Here is an 18460-nt window from a genome sequence, read left to right as displayed (position 1 = left end):
GCGTGGCTAGCCCTGCAAGGATGTGTAAGATGCTACAGCCTGTCTTTTCACTTATAAAACCATTCTGTCTGTAAGCCCTCTGAAATCTTTCTTACTCTACCCCAAAAAGGATATGCTGAGTGTCTCTGCCAGTTGCTTATGTTTATAGAAGAAGTAAATATGTTTAGAGTTTGTGTGACTTGATAGCAATAGCAGTGGACATCCTTGGAACACCATGGATTCATTCTTGTCTKTTTTACACCAGTGGACCACAACAGATTTCAGTGAGGTACATACTACTGTTAACTGGGGTAATACAGTCGAGAAAGAGCTGTCAGTTTTGTTTTTCCTACTTGCTGGGTATTTATTTTTGAACTCCTTTCTTAGGAGTCATTTTTCCTTTGCCCTTCCCATTTCTGAGGTCCTGGTTATACCTGTGGCTGATACAAAGCTATCCCTTATTTTAAGTTAGTTCTGAGACCACRTGGTGGTGGTGGTGGTGGTTACTGGTACAGGAAGCCCCCATTACAGACACTACAGTATCTGGTTTTATAAATGCTAGAACAAAAGGTTCTCATTTTATTCCCTTTCAACCAGTAAGTGAATCCAGAACATAAGGTTAGGCATTAACGACACAGTGGGCAGGAGGTGACTTGAAAGTCATTTCCCCTTCACTCTGCCATCAGTCCCCTTCAGTGGATGAYGTGCTGCCAAAGTTTCAGGAAGCAGCTCTCACGCTTTCCCCTTAGCTTGCGGCAAAGCCGAGATTCCCTGGGGATAATGTACGTGCACAGGGAGCAAGTAGGACAGACTGAGGAATGTGGTCATTTGTATCTCCATTTGAAGAAAAAAAAATGCTTTCTTAAGCCAACAAAGAAAACTGTTGGTCAAACTTCTAACAGGTGTACTGTGGAAAATCTTTTTGTTCCTAAAAGCAGTACGGAGCACAACCTGTTGTGGTTTTGTATTCTTTAATCTGAAGTTGTATGTGTGTTTAAAGGCCTGAACACTCACGCCAGAGTCCCTAGTTTAAAGTTAAGTGCCATTAGAATGGATTTAGTCCACTTTAAACCAAAAATGCCATGTTTCTCTTATGTATTTTTAAGAACAAGCGATTGATAGGAATAATTTGCCAGTTTCCAGATTGATGGGACAATTTCCTCAGGGGAACAAGAAAGCCAACTCTTCCTTTCACTTTGGCAGCTATATTTTATCCACTTCTGTGGGTGACTGGTCTGTAATATTACTTGATAGCTGAGACTGAATTGCTGTTTTTCTCCAGCTTTGCCAAATGTGGAGCACATGAAGTTGCATGTGATCAGATTCTCTGGGAACCCCTACACAGCTGCAGTCCTCAGCCACCCAGTAATCTCCAAAGCCAGTCAGTGACTAGAAATGATTAAACACAACTGTTCCTGGTCCTGGCGGTCGGGTTTTRCTGGGGAGTAAACTTCACTGCTTTTCAGAAGCGCCTGAAAAGGTTCTCAGTTCTCATGCCTCAGTTTGGTGCATGCTGACATATGTTTGGAGGTGAAATTATTGGATAGACTTTTCAGAATGGTTCCAAAAGCTGTATATGCTCTTTATGGTATATGTGTTGCATAACTACTACTTATCTGTAGTATCAGCTCCACTAATAGGTATCTAGAGTTATTAGAAAGCCAGAAGTTTGGAGAACGACATGGAACAAAARTAAAATGCAGAGAGTGAAACAAAATAACACAGTAAAGTGTGTTACCAGCATTGCAAATGTTCTTGTATTTTGATAAAACTTCCATAGTATGATTAAAAAACAAAACAAAACAGACATCTGCACAYTAAGTGACAGTATTGCCAGCTGCTTGGTATTGTAATTAATTGATCCTATCTCAAAAGCGCCTTGCTAATTACATGGAAGACAGTTTTCTCCTGAGTAGGATTTAGACACCTGCTATCCTGTTGCAGTCCTGTGCTTATATTTTTAATTCTTTCATTAGAAGTAGGGATTGCAATACAAACAACACTTACGGATATTTCCTTCTATATATAGTGCAACCTTTGGGCCTTCGATACACAGGAATTCTTAGGCTTAGGATGTAAGCTTGAGCCTACTTCTGTAGGGTCAAGCTGTAACCAAGCTGTGCTTCGACCAGAACAGGGGCTTGAAAATATTACCCTCTTCTGTATGATGGCTTTCCTCCTTTTGCTAGAGGTTACTCTCCCCATAATTCTTCTATTTAATATAAGCTGTAGGCAAAATCCRACCAAATAATTCAGCTCTTCTGTTTAAATATAAAGCTATCATAGCTGATGTTGTCTTTAGCCCAGATTAGGGAGCACTCTRGCTGTATTAKGAAGATGATTCCTTTTAGTTGTGGATAGTGGTGAGCAACTGTGGTGGTACCATCATCAATTGACAGAGCTTGATTTGGAGAAAAACATCTGTTACATCTGCTGGATRCAAAAGCTAGATGAAGAACTGTGCACCACTTAAGTTCCTCTTAGATCTTAGTAAAATTTAATGCTAAGTGCTGCATAAGCTTTTCACTGCCCTTGGCATTCTTTCAGGTTAAAAGCACAAAATAATTTATGATGGGAAAAACACTAATCCAAAAATGACTTACTATAACTAACAAAGGGTTTTAAATTCCAGCATATCTTTTCTTTCTATAACTGAGGATGATTTTGAGGAGGGCTGTTTTGATAGGCACTTATAAAGGTGGCATATCACTTTATTCCATTACATTTATGCTGAAACTATTTGTTTGTGACATGATAAAAGTGAAAATTTAACTTGTCTATACACTCATTTTACATTATAGTTTCTGATGAGAATTATAAACCTGCGTCCCAGTGGAAACTCATTTCAAAACCGTTTCCTTAGCATCCATTGAGACTTTTTTAGTCAAGGAATATCATATTGCATGGCAGAAATTTGGACTATAGCCTTCTTTTTTTGGGGGGGAGGGGAGCTTAAAAAAATCCCCAGAAAACAGCTGTCTCTTTCCTCCTTTTCAGTTAATTCACCTTAACTACAGGTAGTAATGGGCTCTTAGGCACACTAGTAATGTGCATTCTTAAATACGGACTAGTGAAGACACTGCTGACTACTAGCATTTTAACACTGTGGTCTGAAAGGCTAGCTAGAGGCCGAAAGACWTTATCCTCTTTAGGATTCTGTTTTTTCTATATTTCAACTCTTTCCCTAGAATGATTTCTCTTCAATGATTCTGCCTAGATTTCTGTTTAATGGTTCGGTCTCTGCTCTAAATTCTTTCTTGAGCAGTTCCAACTCAGAAAATACTAGGTCAACCTTTGTTCTTGAAGAAACAAACTTAGCAGAAGGTCAAAATTCTCACTGCGAATTTGGGGGTAGAGGGCTGGAACGCAGGTGTAGCCTGTAAACGTTATCTAAACAGGRAGGTGATGGCCATACAATTTTTGCTAGTGATAATTCAGTAGCTATAACTGTATAGTACTGTACACTTCACTGTCTATAGTATGTGTTACAAAACATGTTTAAGTGACTTATTGCAAGGTATTAAAAGGTTTTTAGGCTTTTGCAATAAATTTTGACTGTTTTTATATATAGCATAATAGTGTGTATATATATACACACACTGTTAAGTATATATACATTTATATTCTCTTGTGCCCCTTTAAAAACACTAAAATTGTGACAATCTCCTAATCTTYGAAAACATCAAAATAAGCAACAGCAGTCTTGTGTAACAGATCTGTTCTCATTCTTAATCAGTGTCCTTAAGCAGCATGACAAACTGTCATTCCAAGGACACAGAAAATACGTAAGAGAGATGATTGAGATCAGCTTTAAAGATAGCTGTTACAAGTGCTTAAACAGAGAAATATGTAATGAGGGACCTACACTTTCTTCTTGTTACCTCCTTATTGATTATGTAAGAGCTTCGTAAGAACTAGATGAAGGCTTTTTTTTTCCCCCAAAATAAAAAGAATTAAATTCCTGACTAAGGATACCATCAACTGTGCAAAGAAAACATAACAGATTTGAGATGAGAAAGAATAATGGTACCTAATATATAAAAGCCTGATATCTTTATGCTCAAGGGCATAATGCTTTCAGTGATTACTGCCTTCAATGGTCCTGCCGGGAAATTCTGAAACATATTAGTATGAATGTATGAATTCATCTGAATGAAAGAAGATCTTTTATAACCTATAGTCCAACTATTTAAGTGGCTGCTAACCTTGATGAGTAGAATGATGCATTTATGTGTGAGTTTTTAATTTCTTCTACCACATACCTGCAAATGAGAGTTTTGCATTAATGCTGTGACTGAAAAGGCACTAAATTATAGATTAGTAAAAAGTGAAATGTAACACCTGAGGCTGAACCAGTGTAAGCTTCCTTAAGCCCCTAATCCAGTTTTCTTGCCCCCTTTTGAGTGTGTTTACACAGAATTGCTGTTTACCTCTGTAGATGACATGTCTTCGCTACTTTGCAGGATCTCATTAGACTTTTTTCCTCCACAAGTGTTTTGTTATATTGTGTTTGGGAAGCTGTATGAAAATTTATTTCCCATTTTAGCATTCTGAATTAGAAAGAAAAAAACGCACCACTGGAATGGAAAATGCTGCAAATACTGGTTTAGTTACTCTTACTTACATCCAAGGAAGTTACTCTCACATGGGGAAAAAATACAGGGCAAATACAGGAATGACCAACAGTCTAGATATGGAGAGTTGTGTATCGCGGCTTTTACGCCCCGACGGACAGCAGACGTGTTCCACAGCTGCTGTGCTGAACGGCCGCTCCAGAAGCGATGCCAAGGCAGAGGCGGACAAGGTACGCCAGGGACCGTTTCTGCTCCCTCGGTTCCCTCTGCCAGCCCTGCCCCAACGCAGGGCCTGCGCAAGCCGAGGGGGCTAGGACCAAGACGAAGGCCCTCTGCAACCCCTTGCTGCGTGCGGCTCAAGCGCCACGGATGGCGCTWATGCGTGGGAGGGATGCTCTGTGTTTATGGGCGTGCACAGGTATACACATTTGTAGTTACAAGTAGATTATGTAAAAGTTTAGTCTTAATATTAACTTGGAAAGCCTTCTGAGAATAAACTTTCTACAATCCTACTCTTATCTTTACTTAAATTGCCAATTTTTGCACAACTACTTGGAATATCTCACAGTAGCATAAGCACTGGAGGTATTAACAAAACAAGTTACCTGAAGAAAAAAATACTCCTTAAACTGCTGCAGGAAAGCTGGTGACAGAACTAGTAGGGTTTTTTCAGAAGACTCATTCTCCCTATAAGCTAGTTTTGTCCCAGGTTCGAGATTGGGGTAGCTAATATTTGCAGATAGGATGCTGCAAGTAACTTGATAGGTAATAAATAGTTACATGTAAGTAGAAGGAAGGAAGAAGGAGCTTTGTACAATAAATGTCTCTAGGCCTAACTTCATCCTCAAAGAATGCTCGCTCTCTAACTAAGTTACTTTGATTCTGCCATGTGTTCAGCTGTTAGCATTACAAAGCAGAAATAAGAGCAATAAGTAAATAAATAACAGTTCAAGTGGAGTGGCTCTATCTCACAGATATATAGAAGGAAATAGAATAAAGAAGATACATACATACATACATGTATATATATATTTGTATAAATAACCATGCGCCCTTATATRCCTATTATATAATGTTACCTACAGATTAATCACAAGTTTTTTTATATATATAGAAGTCATTTATATTTTCATGTCGTTTCATTTTCGTAGCCACATCCTCAGACACGACTTTCCGATGTCTGAGAGCTAATATAAATCTGTCCGGTTTGAAGTCACTTTGCCTTGTTCTTTATTACTAGGTAGCAGTGCTATTTGGGATGGTATTAGACTGAAAGTCTAATAGTTCTAATTGCATGGTCTTTGTGTGGGTTTTCTCTTGGTGTTGATCTTCTAACAGTTCTTGCTGTTATTCAGCAAAGCCAACACATGATAAAAGTGCTTTGGCACCTGTCTTGTCTGAAACGTTTCTGTGTCTGTGAAGTGTACGTGAAGTGACGGATGTTAGTGCCTCGCTGGATGACACACTGCTGTTAAGTTCAGCTGTGAAAAGCTAATCAGTCTTTCTATTGCAAAATAATGAATTCTTCCTGTAGGCGACTTTTGATTTGTGTGTGTTCTACAAGCATTGCAAGTGATCTGTTGGTTTTGTGGTGTTTTTGAGCTCTAAACTACCATAATGTGTTCAGAGCCAATCTGTGACTATTTGACTCTACTTTATCAACTGTCATGGTTGTTAGCATTTTCTTATTAGGGCTGAATTGACAGCTTTGCGTTTAGAAAAAAATACAKATTTACGTATATTAAAGAATTTTTTTTTTGTCACTCACTACTTTAAACACATATCTTTATAAAAGGGCTGAAAATAATGCATACTTCTGCAAGGTCCAAGTTACTGGAAAGCTTTTAGGTGACCTGAAAATCCTACTGCACAAATAAGGAATGAGTTATTTAGTCCTATTTGTTTCATTTGCAGTGATTGCTCAGCCTAAAGGTTAAAAATCAACTAGGCAAACAACTTTTCCTGTATTATGGGGACATGGAGGTCTTATGAATGTCCTAGAGATAACATCTGGCAGGATCTTCTTTCCTCTGCCTTCTGCCCTCCCAGTGGAACACCAGATGCTTTAGGGCTTATTTATGTGTGTAATACAGGCAAGATGTAAGACTGTCAAAACTGATGTGTTCCCATCAAATCTTCCACTCCCCCACAACACACTTGCTCAGAAAAAATATGGCTAGCTCTAATTGCTAATTGATTAATCTAATTGCTGATTAGATTAGAAATTAAGAGCGTAAGAATCTGAGGTGTTGCCTAAATTCAGGTCTTCTGTGCTCTCCCACACATGTAAACAGTAGCCCTTCCGAATTCTCAGCTGTAAACCCATAATCTTTCCATGCTCTGTGGATTTGACCTGTGTCTTGCTCTATTTAATGGACTGTGATCAATTCTGCAGAGTGCTTGTGTTGTACAGATGCTTTAACTCTGCTGTAAAGCCAAGTACTGTGCTGCARTAAGTGCAGATCTGCAGACTGAAACAGTTGGTGTTGACCTGTTGTTTACACTGTCTGTGTTTGAGGGTTGTACTTTGGATTAGTCCTACTTTGCTTTTCTGACTCTGAGTGCCCGTTAGAGGATGGAGCATGGAACAGACGCACTCCTGAAATGCATTTTTGGTTTCCTTTCATCTGGAGTGTATTGCCAGTAGCTGTCAGTCTGCTCTCCCTACTGTAACTTCAAGCCTTCCTGCAAAATTGCAGCTGAGTTCTTCTGTGCACTATGTTGTGTCAACTCAAAAAACAAAGTCAGCATTCATGTCAGCAGTACGTGATCAGTTCTTCTTGTACTTTTTGGAATAGAGGTCTAACAATAATTTGCCTTTTCAGATATTGCTACTTGCAAATTGTRTATGTTAAAAGGAAGGTTTCAGGGTTAAAACTGTAGCTTGAAATTAGTAAGTTAATGTAATGAGCAAAAATTAGGAACAGGAATGGTTCAGATGATTAAATCAYCACGTTTACTAGCATGAAGCATGTCTTTTTAAGATTTTATCAGCTTTTATACTTTTTTCTTTTGAAACTGGCATTTTAGGGGAGCATTCCTCAYAGCACAGTAGTGTAATGCATTTTGAGCAGTCCATTCTCACAGCTGCTGAAGTTTGACTACTAGACCACTTRAATCAGCATGCAACAAAAATGTTATAGACATATAAATAAACAAACTCCTAAATTTAGACATAAACTTCTAAATAGCCATGTCCTTGCAATAACTAAACCAGAACAGTAGAACAGTATACTGCTACAAACACAGATTCTGTAAGAGCAAGGTTTTACTTTCGTAGGACTATTTCTCATGATTTAGGAGGAAAGTGAAGGGCAACTCACTTGAACATGTTAGTTTGATGGACATGTAGTCCCTGCCACAGTCCTTCTTATAGTGACAGCGTAGCCAGTTTAAGAGGCAGAGTCCATCACCACACTGTAGTTCTTCTTTTTTACAAGGCAGAATGCTCTGTTCATCTGAAAGGGGGAGAAACAACGGGTGACTCCGCGCAACAGGCACCTGTTCCGAGCGTTCGAGTCACTTAGGTGCTTTAATGAGCAAAACAAAACAATCCCTCTTTGCCTCGGCTTAATACACAAAATAAATGAATGAAAAAAAATATTTGCTATCTTGCATAATCCTGAAGGACTGGATGAAGGGCTTTGAGCTGTAGGTACAAGTTTCTCGTGATTCCCTTCCAGTTTGATAATCAAGCACAGGGACTCGGTCTGGTAGAGTGGGAAGGGGTTTTTGAACAGACGCTTGGGCACTCTTGATGGAGATGGTTGCCCAGGTCTGGGTTGCAGAGACATTAAAGACTATATAGCAGGCTCTGCAGCTGTGCGCGCTACGTCCCTTCGTTGACTGGTGGCTGAGTTGAAAGACTGAAGCCACTTCCCAGGACTAGTGCTGATTCTTGGGGGCTGAGCGAAAAACTGAATCACACGCCTCTGCCTGGAGAGGGGAAAGTGCAGTTTTGTCTTACCCMTGGTAGCGTGCTAACACTCCTGTTACCTTTATACATCCACACATGCATGAACATTTATTTCCTACTAAAGGAGAAATGGTACCAGCCTACTCCTGTAACTTAAGAGGAGCAGAATTYCAGGCCTTGCTTTCACCCTTGCAAAATATATTTGGACTTCAGCAGAAGAAATGAGGGGGTGGGAGGGGGAAGGAGGGAGGGCTGTCAGCATTTATCTTACCAGGATCACCCTTTCGTAGTCCGAAAGCTTTGAGTGTATGTCAGAGGTGGGAGTGGGTGTTGCACTTGTGCAATTTGTGTTTAGCTTTGACTACTCAAAATAGTTGTTTTGTCTGATGATCATAAACATTCAAACAGCAGCTACCTTGTACAAAATTCAAAAGAGCAGGGATATCTGCATGCAAGGAAAGGTATATGTCTTTTTTTGATGTATTAACTGTGCAATGCAAAATATTTGATGTTTTGTGTGGTATGGCCAGTCACTGGCATCGCATGTTGAGCAAATCTTTCAGAAAAAAACTTATGTAAAATGTGTTCCAGTTTATTAAGTTGAAATCTATTCATATACTGTGAAGAGTAAATAAATTTGTGGATCAGGAAATCTGAAAATTATGCAGGAAAAGAGGAAAAAAAGCTAAATTTTTTCCCCAAATTTTTTTTCCAAACTTCACCAGTTTTGCTATTGAAAGTAGGCTTGTATTGATGGTAGATAAAGCAAAAACATATTTTGAGTGCTTAAGCAAATGTACTGTAATTGCACAGTTTTGTAGAGCCTTCAAACAATGAAATGTTTTGAAACATGGAATGAAAGTAGGATAGAGAGGAAAAAATCCTGTTCATTAGTGACAGGAAAAAAAAAAGTATTTGAAGGCTGGAAATGAAGACCTTTGCAGAAAAACTCCTCAGAAATCACCCTGAGGTGCTCCTCAATCATTTCCCTTAGGTACAAGAGCGGCATTCAGGTTACTTTATATGTCCAATCTGAAAATATTCCAAACAGAAGCAAAAAGGAAAAAGAAAAATTAAAGCCTAACTTGAAAAACTCTARCTCTTGAAAGCCAAGGCACAGAGAACCATTGTCAGCACCCAACAAAACACAGGCATTCTGACTAAATCAGGTTTTTCTTTGCTCTCTAATATTTTAAATTCGGAGCCTTTGCGTCAGCCTTCATAGCTACAAAATCATGCAGTTGGGAGTAATTGTTCATGATTTTCAATTTTCTACATGCATCTCTCATAGCTGCTCCGCTAGAAAAAATCAGTACCCCCAAGTGCTTTTATAAATATCAACACCACTGACAACAAACTGTTACAGTAAATCTTAGATTGTATGCTTTTATATCTGTACTTGGCAACACTGCAATCTACAGGCCAATAATCAGATTATATTGTTTTGTACTTTTAGCACATCTTGGGGAATGTTTCCCAAGTAGTTACTGTGTTGGTGGTAAGCATCTAAGACAATCTTTGGGTAAAATGGGATAGAACTCCCAGCAACTTAAGGCTGTGTGGATTCTTGTCTGTTTGGTTTTTAAAGTGTTAAAATATTACAGAAGAAGCTATGATATAATTAATATGTTGGACCAAATGTAGTCATTGTGGAAATGGGAACACCTTGGTTAATTTTAGATTGTTGTTATAAATTTCAAAAAGGAATTCACTTGCAAAAAAAGATGCCAGTGGAAAAAATACTATAATTGGTAATTGGTCCAAGTGTGTCTCACATGCACATATCTATCTTCCATAAAGTCTGTTTAATTCATAATCTAATTTGAAGTTGCCTTAATTATTTTAGGCCTCTTTGAACTTGCTGCAATTTACACTGGTTCATATCTTCACATTCATTATTTGTTTCTTCTAGTTTAACACAGTTCTCCCCTATCACTGGCTACAGATTTACCATTTTTGGCTGTAGGAAACTTTTCTACAGTTCCTACGTGATCAAATTCCTTTCTCCTCCCTGCTGTGGTGACTCTACTTTAAAGGCCACTTAAAGATAAATGTTGTCAAAGACAAATGTCTCATTCTATTCTGTTCTATTTGTTCTGTTCCTGGCAGCTGTTGTGGAACTATGTAGGCCACTTTGGGATACAGTCTGTATGAAAATGCTAGCAAAACAGTGCAAAGTTGTATTATCTCAAGGGAAGAATCACTAAGATTGTAAGCTGTAAGAAACAGTAGAAACAGATGCAGTTCTTTGGACTGCAGAGTGGGGAGGGGGGAGAAGAAGAGGCAGGATAGTTTAAAAAGTGTGCAAATCTATCCCATAAAGCTACATTTCCCATWTATAGCAAGAGCAAAAGATTTCTTTGGTTGATTCAGACAATGCAAATCTTCTATCTGTCCCAAGGGAAAGTGCAAAATATCTGATAAATATTTTTCAGTGTTCATGGTTTTAAGGAACCATGAGGAAGAAACTGAGGCACAGGCCTAAGGTTACCCTTCAGTCAAGGACAGAGATGGGCATAAAAGAGAATTAAATAAGTGTCAAAAATTACTGTGTCATTATAATGCTAATGATTTGGGCTTGGTGCTGATGGAACAAGTAACAAAGATATTGAAGTTCCGTGTAATCAATTTGATGATCTTTTGAAGTCATTAGAATCTTTATGGCAAAAAAGCATGATGACATCTRCAAATCCAGTAAGGATTGGTGGACTGATCTGGTTTATATTTTATGTCATCTGAAACTATAAATTTGTCCCTTCCTAGATATTGTACTTCTYCCCTCTAGTATATAACCTTTTGCATGTCTATATTAACCTATTTTTCTTTTCTTCGGTTTGCAGTAGCTGGAAGCATCACTGGAAAAGAGCTTTCAGCCAGACACTGTCTTGTAGAACTTAATAGTTTATTAATCTTGTTTTAAAATCTAATTCAGCATCTGTATGTTGAGCTACAGGCAGGAATCCCACAGTCCTGTGGTCTGGCTTATGCAGCAGGTCAGACTTTACCTATGCTTTAACATTCAAGTTCATTTAAATATTCTTACCTTAATCAGGAAATCATTAAATGTTAGCGTAACACGGGATTGGTTACAATATAAAAAGCAATATATATATTCACTTAGCACAAAGCTACCATACAGCAATATAGTATCTTCCTGCTTATTTCACATTCAAACAATAGATCTTACTCTGTCCTTCTAGTGCTGTTGTCTCTAAAGAGGGATTTGCTCTGTGTGTGTGTGTGTTTGTGCGCGCGTGTGTTTATGTATTTATATGTATGTGTTGCTGGATCTTACTAGCCAGTATTTGTGTGAATACAGAAGAATGACAATGAATATATAAACTTAAAACATTCTCGGCATAAAATACCGTATCTTAACATGCAGTGCAAATGAATTCATATTCTGAAGTGCATTTTATTTCTGAAACATAGGAATAAGAAGAGGTATAATGAAAAGTTCTCTGACAAGTGTGCTGTGCTCCAGAGAAGTGGATCGCTTTCTGACAGGGGCCTCACTCATTCACTTCGGAGTGAGGTGTCACTCAGAAAACATCCATATCAGATTCCTATTGATAGTTTTATTCTAGTAGTGGTAACATGTAAAAGGACTGTAAAATTCTGGAGTGCCTTAGCAGTTCTGACTGGATAAAAATGGTAGCATACTGTGAATTAGGATGCTCTCTCACCTCAGGCTGCTCTGTTTCTTGCTGCTGTAATGCCATAAAGCTATAGTAGATATTCCAGTTTATATCAACAGAGGATCTGGTCTCATATGATTTAAACATAATCATGAAGTGTGTAAAGAAAAACATACCAGTATTCATTCCAATACTCATTTTATTGCTTTAAATTTAGCAAGTGCTGTCTTTATTTCACAAAGGAGTGATGTCTGTCTATTAAGCAACTGAGGAATATKTAAGGATCCTTTTGAAAAATAATGATAGAGTGTAAGTCTTAGCTGGGTCCGCTAAGTACAGCTGGTACTGATAGTAATAATCATGTAATAATTGTGCAGCTAATTCAAAATAAAATTAGGATTAAGAAAAACTGTAAATATCAGATGCTTTCATTCAGAGCTGTTTCTCTTAAGCCATGAAACTAAAAAAGATTAATTGTAAACTGCAGAGATTCGAAAGCCAAAATGATAAGATGGCATGTATATCACTATTTCTTTATATATTTTTAATGAAGACAGAAAATAATTGGGGAAACCAAACCCCACATTTTAATGACAGAAGTAAAGGGAATAGTGTGATTACAACCAAAACCAGCAATTAAAAGATGGACTTAAAATGAAAAAGGCCCAGGAAAGAAATTGTCACAGAAGCAAGATATGTGTTAATAGACAGTGTCGAAGCAGCTTTGGCTGGGATATTCTCAAGTAAATGCATCTCCACAGTGATCCTTTAAGACTGTAGGTGTCTCAATGTTATATTTAAAAAAAAAAAGTCATTATTTAAAAAAACAATCTGAGGGATTTTAGGAAGTTGTATCAAGATACCTATAAAGTCTTGGAGTCTTGGAATAAATTCACTATTTGCATAAATGCTATCAAAGCYAACTGAATTGCTTCCTTCTGCCAGCTTTGAATTTGAGGCCAAATTTTCAAAGCATCTGAAGACAGAGGCTCTAAGTAGGATTTACAATAGCTTATAATCAATTAGGTGTCTATCTCTCAAGATGCCTTCGTGTAAAGGCATYTGGACATCTATTGCATTTTTAGGTGCTTGGATACCTAGCTTGGCATCTAGTACAATCATTATACAATAATGAAATGACAGACTGCAAGAGTGAATAGTGCTCAGCACCCCTAAAACACATCTCCCTCTTTTCTCTGGTTCAGCCTTGCTTCTTGTTAAATCAGTCTGGACAGAYCCCCTTCAAAACTAAAGCATCATTCTTTCTGATTTGATAGGGAAAAGGATGGACTCTGTTCTGTGTGTTTTTGTACAACAGTTGCACAGGAGTGAATTCTGATCTATTATTCTTTCCACTACTTAAAGAAGAAAAGAAAATCAGGATGGGAGGGAGGAGGGGAAGAAACTGGTGAAATTAAAGCATTAAGTCACTAGCTGCAGTAAAAATGAATGATTTGGAGTTATCAGCCTACATTGTCATAAATGAAGATGAGAAATTGTCAGGCTTGGTGAGAAACTGGTATCTTCCTAGTGCAGGTTCTAGTCTAATATAAACTAAAAGGTGRAAAAAATCATTCTTGATTTGAGTAACTGAGATGATCTGGAGATATAAAATAKATTGATGGCAGAAAGATACTGAGCAGGATACAACTTATTAGGGGAGAAGAACAAAGGACTGTGAAGTGTAGTTCTGGAGGCATTTGAACATCCTTTCTGCACATTTTGAGTTGTTAAAGCCTGAAGTGAAGTGCGGAAGGCCGTAGGAAGGTATGGGATATCTTTAAGGAARGAAAGATGGGAGACTCTACTTCTGTGCCTTCAGAAAACATTTTGAGGGAAAAAAAAAGATCCATGAAGGAAAATAAAGAGCAGATTACTCTGGGGATTAAACTTTGCTGTGCAGAGAAAAGGGAGTGATCAGCATGTCTGTGCCCCTGAGGGCCTGGCATCACAGCTCTGCAGGGTTACTGGCTTTCTGCTGATAGAGAAAGGAAGGACTGGAAATGAGCGTCGGGTGCTGGTGTTTCCATTTCGAACACTTCTCAAGGCATCCCACAAGGGCAGGGAAATACAGTGCTGCAGTGTCCTGGAATGACGAACTCTCTCTGCAGGTCAACAGCTTCACAGCAAAGCYGTCACGTAGACGGGAAGCTCTTTCTATACGTCTCAGATCTGTTGGAGCCAGCAGAACTACCATAAGACATTTGTGCAGACCCATCATCGCCTGGTTACCTCACCTATTTGTGCTGAGGCGCTGGGCTCCTCCTGTGCGCACGACTATGAAGTTTTGCCCCTTGACCATTGGCCTCTAGATCACTGTGTTAAACCAGCTGAGTTTTCCTGGGGAAAATGCAGGATTTGCCATCAAGAACAAAAGCTACAAGCTCCCTAGCCTGCAGCAGCAGAGAAAGCGATACATTTTCGCCGTGGGTAGAAGGATCTCCTTATCTACGAGCAGAAGCGTGCTACGCCTTCCGCTGTGCTCCCGAGGCCGTGGCGCTCGGCTGGCGGCGCCGTGGCCAGCGACAGCGCAGCTGGGACCGGCGGCCGCCCCGGCGGCGCGCGAGCTGGCTGCGCAGGGCAGCGTCCGGCCTGCCGAGGCAGGGCCAGCGGGCCGCCGGGGCCGAGCCGCTGCGCGGTGTCCTCAGCAGCGAGCACGTCGCTGTGCCCGGCTAGGCCCGTTCTCGTACGGGAAGGGGAGAGGGCCGTAGTATGAATGTTTTGTTCCGTCTTTCATTTTGCAAGATAATTCTGTTTAGTAAGACCACGTCTGTAAAATCGATAAAGGGTATAACACAGACGTCTTAACTCCGAATTTAAAACACTGTCTGCATCCTTTCCRTATTTAATTTTCCTGATTCATGCATCCAAATGAACATTTTACATACCTGGACATTCCTTGTGCTCTTAGACATAACTGAGACATACTATTGTTTAATACAGTCATTGTATACATCTGCTAATAATTATAGTTACATAAATAACTATAGAGCTGTGTAGTAGTTATAAAATAACTATCTTCTTACAATAGCTGATACATATTGTCAAGGTGGAGAACTAATTAAAAAAAATYAGTTGATTTGTTTGCTTAAAATACTTTTCTTCTGAGACAAACCTCAGAACTCCTGAGGAAGCAGTGGCATGAAGGAGGAGAAGGCATTTGGGTAGATCCATTTGTCTACCTTTCTACGTCTCTGACAGTTTTGGCCACTATATATTGAAGTATTACAAGCAGTGGCTGAGGTTCATGACTGTTGATGAAAGACTTACATATATCATCAACATTTTCTACAGATAATTTTGACATTTCACTTATAAAAAATCATGTTCTAACCAAAATCTAAAAGCACTCTGCAGCCAAAATCTGATCTTTCTCTTGGAAAGAAACTTCTAAAGAAACAAAATTAATTCTTAATTTTATTTCCAATTAGACAGTTCCATTAAACTCTGAAATTGTCAATCGTCTTGGGCATTGTGTAGTTGAAGTCACACAGCTCCTTTCCTGAATATTAGCTTTGCCTCAGCTTGGCCTGTGTCATTTTACCTCTTTCCCCTGAACTAGAGGCATAGYGGAGACGTACAAGAAGAGCTGTAATCGTGCTCCTGGACCTTTGCACTTGCTTAGGAAATTCAGTGCTGGGGAAGTGAACAGGTCTAAGAAGTGGTCTAATACATACTAACAGCCTGGGATAACACCARCCTCTGTCCATCTTCACAATAAAAGCGTAGCGCAAGCCACAATTTTTTGGCTAATGTCCATCAGTAATTGTGTTAGTATTATCTATTATTATCAGTTTAATAATTTAACAATTCATAATCCAGTCATTACTGTAATTAAACATAATACCCTGTACGTAGGAGGCCAAAACATTGGTCCTGGCTGCACTGCACTCAGTTAAGACCAAAGTAAAAGGAAAATACTGTCTTAAGAACACTTAATTCTGAAGACAAGTAGGCACCCATTTGGAAACAAGGGCCACACTCAGACGACTCTGAACGATTTTTGCTGCAACAGCTCCATAACAAAACTCTACTAATGTACATTAATGCAATACAAAGTTCTCTTGCCATGAAGAAACAGTCTCTCTCAGGGGAGCAAGGGAAGCGAAAAATCTTAGCTCAAGGGTCAAGGACCATGGAAGTGAAGGATGCATAGAAAACTCTGTTATTCTGACATGACTTCCCAAACTAAACAGATACTGACTGCACGTGTAATGAAGTGCTACAAAGCTGAAATGTGATTTCATGCRTAACGGAAAAGCAACAGTTCTGCTGAGAAATAATCTAAGCAGGTTTTTTACAATGYTGACCTCTAACAACATGAGCAAGCATAACCAGTATTTTTTGCCATGTTTACAGGCAATATGCTAATAAATGAATATTGTCACATGTAGCAACACTAATGTAATTTTCTATTATTTTATGTCTTTTTTAAGTTGTTGTCTTGTATTTTTTAGGACTTAGGTGATGGCAATTGGYCATATATTAGGTAGCCAGAGGGTGAACAACTTTTGCTCAGCAGCTACTAGTTTTGCACTTGCTTTTGAGCCCAGCTTTAGCATGGTTTTGCAAGGAGCTTGAGGAATGACCAGACAATCGGAAAAACAATAATTTGCATTTACTTGGTTTTGTAATGTAACCAGCTTTATGGACCAAACTCTGCTCTAAGTTACTATCTGTAGCAGGTTTAGTTCCTACAGATACTTAGTGTTGACAGAAATGGCCTTGGCACTATGAATGATTTCTCCCAGCCTGTAGATCATGGTGCCAAACATTAARCTTGAAAATATTTCTAGTCTATGAATGATAGTAACTGCTTGACTTTGCAGTTTCTTTATGTATGTTGCAATGTAAATGAGAGAACTTCCCATTTTAATCATAAGAATTCTTGTGTATGATTAGCTTGAAAAGTTTAGTTAGAGAAAAGGCTAGCTTAGCTTAAAAGTTTTGTTAGAGAAGTAATCTAGTTACAACATTTCAGCATGACTTTTCCTGAGATGCAGCACTTGCTCTGAGAGAGAACCTGGTAGTTTAATTTTTATGTGCGTCTTTTTATCATTTYGCATTCTTTTATCTGAAAGGTGAGATGTGCCAATCCAGTTTCCTGCATACATGTAGTTTTTCTCTGAAGTGAATAAGGCCAGTGACACAGGCAGGATTGGCTCCTATAATGTTACATTTCCTCCCACTCCCTCTTTATTAATTTTAGTTATTATATGAAAGTATTTTAGAAAGGAAGTCAGATGTCATTGTTGTTTRTTTCAATGATTGAAAGTAATTTTTAGCTCAATTTGTTTCACTAGTAAGTGCCAAAATAATTCAAATTCTGACTGATGCCAGTGTGCTCAATTTGCAAATCAGTTTTAGAGGCTATGTGCTAATTTGTGGTGGGAGAAAATGTTGAAAAGGAGGAATATTTTTTTTTTTTAAGAAATGTGGAAGTACTTGTACCTGCAACCAAATTTTATGATGCTCAGTTTCAAGCAATTCTCACTGATTGCAGTGAGTTTTGCCTATATAGATCACAAGGTTGAGTCCAGCTCAGTTAACTCAGTTGTTTTCTTTGTCAGGAAGCTATTTGCTTTTTAATGGATTGGTGTCCTTATCTGCTAGAGGACTTTAAATATAATATTCCTACAGCTGTACATGACTGCAAGGCATGCCATTAAAGCATTTTTTTTAAAAAGTAAAAAAAAAAGAAAAAGAAAAAAGAGACTACTTACAGAGATTGGAATAATTGCTGCCTATTCCAATAGGGTTGGAGCTTCCAGAGATGAGAGGAAGATGGAAGAAAAGAACTGAGGAGGGAAAATGAAAAGAAAAGGTCCTTAATAGCAGTTTGTTTTTGTTGTGGAGCCAGATGTCAGCTGAAGACGCACTGTGTTAGCGTGCACCCACTGTCTCTAGGGCAGGACTGCATGTGTCAGGCTGTGACTACGCGCAGATGTAGCTCGGATGGGTGTAGATAAGATAAACAAGTCATTGCTGTGTGCTTCCAGGAATCACTGCAGTTTAGGAAATGATATTAGATATGACTTTAATGCCTCCTAGATGCAAAAAGCCATGTATAAACAGCAATGTGTTATATAAATACGCTAATTATTGTTGTTAAGTCATTCTTCGGACTCTGAAATAGGCACCTGCCATTGTAAGGCAAAATACCTGGTTCCTAATAGCTTTAAGTGCATCCCGAATGCATTATGCGYGTGTGTGTCAAATTGGGTTGGAATAAATTTATTCTAAAATTTGACACACGACTCCCCCAGTGCATTTAAGCCTTAATATTTATAACTTGCACTTCAAAGACTTCTATTTACAGGCAACAAAAATCCACACAAGTAAAATGCGTCCTA

At 38.6% G+C, this 18460-nt stretch overlaps 1 protein-coding gene across 1 annotated transcript in view; it reads right to left on the bottom strand.

The window, feature by feature from the left end:
* The window catches only part of BEAN1 (brain expressed associated with NEDD4 1), a 61419-nt gene extending 43451 nt beyond the window's left edge, over window positions 1–17968 (bottom strand). The window contains exons 1-2 of the mRNA XM_085306440.1: window positions 17831–17968; window positions 7877–8011 (exon numbers count right to left, since the gene is read on the bottom strand). Coding sequence (XP_085162566.1) covers window positions 7877–7901 — 25 coding nt within the window. The 5' untranslated portion in view covers window positions 7902–8011; window positions 17831–17968. The remainder of the gene's footprint in view (window positions 1–7876; window positions 8012–17830) is intronic.
* Window positions 17969–18460: the final 492 nt, after the last annotated feature.

The sequence above is a fragment of the Rhea americana genome, unplaced genomic scaffold (assembly GCF_003343005.1).
Source record: "Rhea americana isolate MKP2758 unplaced genomic scaffold, rheAme1 scaffold_24, whole genome shotgun sequence".
Lineage (NCBI taxonomy): Eukaryota > Metazoa > Chordata > Aves > Rheiformes > Rheidae > Rhea > Rhea americana.
The sequence above is the reverse complement of the archived record's forward strand: the minus strand, read 5'-3'. Positions and strand labels throughout refer to the sequence as shown.